The sequence below is a fragment of the Monoraphidium neglectum genome (assembly GCF_000611645.1).
Source record: "Monoraphidium neglectum strain SAG 48.87 unplaced genomic scaffold scaffold05132, whole genome shotgun sequence".
In the NCBI taxonomy this organism is placed as follows: Eukaryota; Viridiplantae; Chlorophyta; class Chlorophyceae; order Sphaeropleales; family Selenastraceae; genus Monoraphidium; species Monoraphidium neglectum.
The window spans coordinates 1-3544 of record NW_014008498.1 but is presented as its reverse complement, the minus strand read 5'-3'; the positions used below and the strand labels follow the sequence as shown (position 1 = coordinate 3544).

General features: G+C 66.9%; 2 protein-coding genes across 2 annotated transcripts; both read right to left on the bottom strand.

Moving 5' to 3' along the window:
• Positions 1 to 751: 751 nt before the first annotated feature.
• Positions 752 to 1432, bottom strand: MNEG_15213 (hypothetical protein; the record flags this gene model as incomplete). The annotated part of the gene is made up of 1 exon (XM_014036317.1): positions 752 to 1432. One exon carries the CDS (start codon positions 1430 to 1432, stop codon positions 752 to 754), a length of 681 nt encoding a protein of 226 aa, XP_013891771.1.
• A 913-nt stretch (positions 1433 to 2345) lies between these two features.
• MNEG_15212 (hypothetical protein) lies at positions 2346 to 2951 on the bottom strand (the record flags this gene model as incomplete). Its single annotated transcript, XM_014036316.1, has 1 exon — positions 2346 to 2951. One exon carries the CDS (start codon positions 2949 to 2951, stop codon positions 2346 to 2348), a length of 606 nt encoding a protein of 201 aa, XP_013891770.1.
• Positions 2952 to 3544: the final 593 nt, after the last annotated feature.

Sequence of the window (3544 nt, the reverse complement as noted above, 5' to 3'; positions counted from 1 at the left end):
CCCCCCACCCGCCCACCTTCCGGTCCATCAGCTTGATCTGCTCATAGTCCGGGTGCAGCAGGTACATCTCAGCAATGCCGCCCACCATCACGCCAATAGAGACCCCCTGGGGGTTGCGCTTCACGACCCGCGTCTTCTTCGCAGCCGCGTCCGCCGGCGCGCCGACCGCGAGCGGCGCCGCCGTGTCGTCGTCGCTGCTGTCGCTGTCGTCGGCGGTCTTGGCCGCGGGCTTCTCCCCGGCGGCCTTGGCCGCCTTGCGGGCCGCCTTGGCGGCGGCGCGGAGGCCGACGCGGGTGCCGAGGGCGAGGAGGCGGCGGAAGTTGCGCTCTGTGGCGGCCATGGTGCCGAGCCAGGTGTGGACATGGCGCCAGATGGGCACCAGGAACGAGTTGTTGGCCGCCAGGGCGTAGCAGTTGTACTCTGGTGTGTGTGGGGGGGGGGACCGGCGAGGCAGTGGGCTGGTGGAACGGCCGCCCAGCCTGAGTTCCCCGTCACATCGCCTGCGTTACGGCAGACCAGCGGGCCTCACTGATCCTGTAAGCTGCCAACCCACCACTCAACCACCGATGCCACCAACCCCTGGCCTCTCCACTGCATGCATGCACACACCCAGGGGTGCGCACCAGGGTACTCTGTGGCCATGAAGGTCCCGCTCAGCAGGCTGCCCATCTGGCAGTGGTGGGTCGGAGGAGGGGGTGTGGCGTGGCTGGGTCATGTCCGCCCCACCATGGTGTGAGGCCCAGCATGTGCATCAGGCAGCAGACCCACACACGCAGCCAGCCGCCCGACCCACGCGCCCGCGCCGGTCCCCACGATCTGCCGCGGCCCGCGGCCGCCCGCGGCAGCGCACTGGGAAGGCGCCGTGCGGGAACTGGGCGATCACGTAATCCTTGTAGGCGTTGAGTGACTCATCAAACACAAAGCTGAACTTGAAGTAGCGCCGCCACGTGAGGAACAGGTAGGAGCCCAGCACGCGCCGCCACGCCAGCGGCCGCAGCGGCAGGAAAGCGGACCCCGAGACGAGCAGCAGGGCGAGGCGCGCCCAGGGGTAGAAGAAGCAGAGGACGAAGAGCGTGAGGAGGATCTGGGGGATGCCGATGTAGAGGCCGAGGCTGACCACTGCCAGGGCCTTGGTGAAGAGGTTGGGCTCGTAGTCCTCGTCCATGCCGTCAGAAAAGTAGACCTTGCCGTTCTCGACTGCATACTCGGCAGGCGGGCGGTAGATGCGTTTCGGGGGCCGCTCCGGCAGCAGCTCCCACGCGGCGAGGCGCAGTAGGTACGACAGCGTCAGCCGCGGCCCGCGCACGGGGCGCTTCGGGAGCGGCTCGACCGCGATCCCGGGGCGGTCGCGCTTCATCTCCGTGGGGAGCGCCGCCTTGGCCTTGGGGGCGGCGGCGGCGGCGGCGGGGGCGTCGCTGCGCGGCGGCGCCATCGCGGCGGCGGCGGCCGCGGCCCGAGTGGTGGGCAGCCTGGCCGCGCGAGTAGGGGTCCACGCGGGGGCCTGCTGGGCCGGCGCTCGCCGCTCGGCAGGTGGCCTCAAGGGCCCGGGGACAGGGTGACACAGGCGGGTGGCCGGACAACGCTGAGACACTCAGCTGCACCCTGGGCAGCGATGGCAGGGACAAGGTGATGATGCATGCACGGGTTGTCAACGCCGTCATACTATCCAGCACAGGGGTTGGGCTTAGCTGCAAGAGCACGCAGGCGAGGGCAGCGCTGCAGGCGCACCGCAGCAAGTGGGGGCGCGATGGCCACCTGTAAGCACTGATCCCGCCATAATTGTAATCATTCTGCTTCCAAAGATGTCATTAGCACACAGAATGGCTGAGCTGCTCACCTGCTGGTTTGCGCAGCTCGAGCAGTGTCCGCGCGAATAGCACTGGCTAAGCTCAATCCTTCACGACAACAATGATTGTACAAGTTCCAAGAAATCGACGGTGCCGTTCGCTTGGAAGCTAGCCTTGTACTCAGGTACAGCAGTAGGCCACGGGGAAGCTGGCGCCAAGCCTGGCTATTATTTTGTCTCACAATGTTGGACCTCGACCAGTACCTTACGGTACTCAGCGTACCGTCAGCCAGTGTAGTTCAGGCCTGCTGTGGCTGAGCGCACTCTGACCCGCCGCCTGGAAGTTACGCCACCTGGTCATGACTGTGCACACTGTCGTCATGGATTATTACACTGTTGGCATGGCAGCAAAATGTACCCAGTGACGCCATGGCGCCCAAAATGCCTGGGGCGGCGGGGTCTTTCCCTGAGACAGGCCACGCATCCAACATCAGCGTCGCCATGTTTGTGAACCACCAAAACCATACGAATCACAACGTGTGTGTCAGCTTGCATTGCATCACTTGCGCACCTTCTCCAAGGGTCTATCAAGCAGCATTAGCGACCGTCCGCTGGCCGGCACGGTCCCTCCACCGCCCCGACCCGCCGCACCCGGCAGCGCCCGCGCCCCCCGTCCTGCAACGGCGGTCGGCGACGACAGCGACACCGGGCGGTCAAGCAGCGCGCATGAGGCTGTGCTGCCGGCGCTCGAGCCGCTGAGGCTGGCCCTGATCTTGGCGGCCTTCTTGGATGCCGGGCTGTGGGATGGCTTCTGGTCCGGACAGGGCCGCTTCTTGACCTGTTGCAGCGTCTGCTGCAGCTGCTGCAGCGTCTGCTGCTGCTGCTGCTGCTGCTGCTGCTGCTGCTGCTGTTGCTGTTGCTGCTGCTTCTGAATCTGAATCTGCTGCCGCGCATCCTGCTGCTGCTTGTATACATGCTTACGCTCCTGCTCCTGCTGCTGTTCCTGCATCCGAACCTGCTTGTGGACCTGCTGGTGCCTATTACTGCCCTGCTGCTGCTGCCCCTGCTTCTGCCCTTGCTGCTGCTGCGCCAGCAGCTGCTCCAGCTCCGCCTGCCGCTGCTGGATCTTCTGCTGTAACCGCTGCGCCGCCTGATCCGCCACCATTGCCGCGGGTTTGGAGAGCTGCTGCTTCTGTTGCGGCTGCCGCTGCTGCGATGGCGTTTGCTGGGGCGGCGGGGGCGAGCGTTTTGGCGGGGCTGGCAGCAGCCAGCTTGGCTGCGGCTGCGACGGCGGCTGCCGCTGCAATGCCGGCGACTGCTGCTGCGGCTGCGCTACCTGCTGGCGCGCCGACGCGACGCTCGCCGGCGGTGGCGAGGGCTGCGGCCGCTGGGGCGGCTGCACCGCGCGGGGTGGTGGGGGTGTCCTGGGCCGCTGCTGGTGCACAACGCGCGGCTGCGGCCTGCCCCCCAGCAGGTCTTTGATCACCACGGCCTCTGTGTGGCGGGCGGTTGAGGGCGGTTGGGACGTGGTTGGCAGGGGAGGGGGCTGCCCACTGGTGGGAGGCGTTGGACCCGGAGGTGGGGCCAACGACGCCAGCGCGGAGCACAGGGTGTCGTGCGATGCGACGCCATGGTGCTGGACAACCACTTTGCAACACCAAGCAATGGATAACTGCCGGTTGCCACTCACTGGGCTTGCCCATGATCGTCTGACTGCTGCCGCCGCCACTGCTTGTGGCCTTGCCGCCGCCCGCGCCC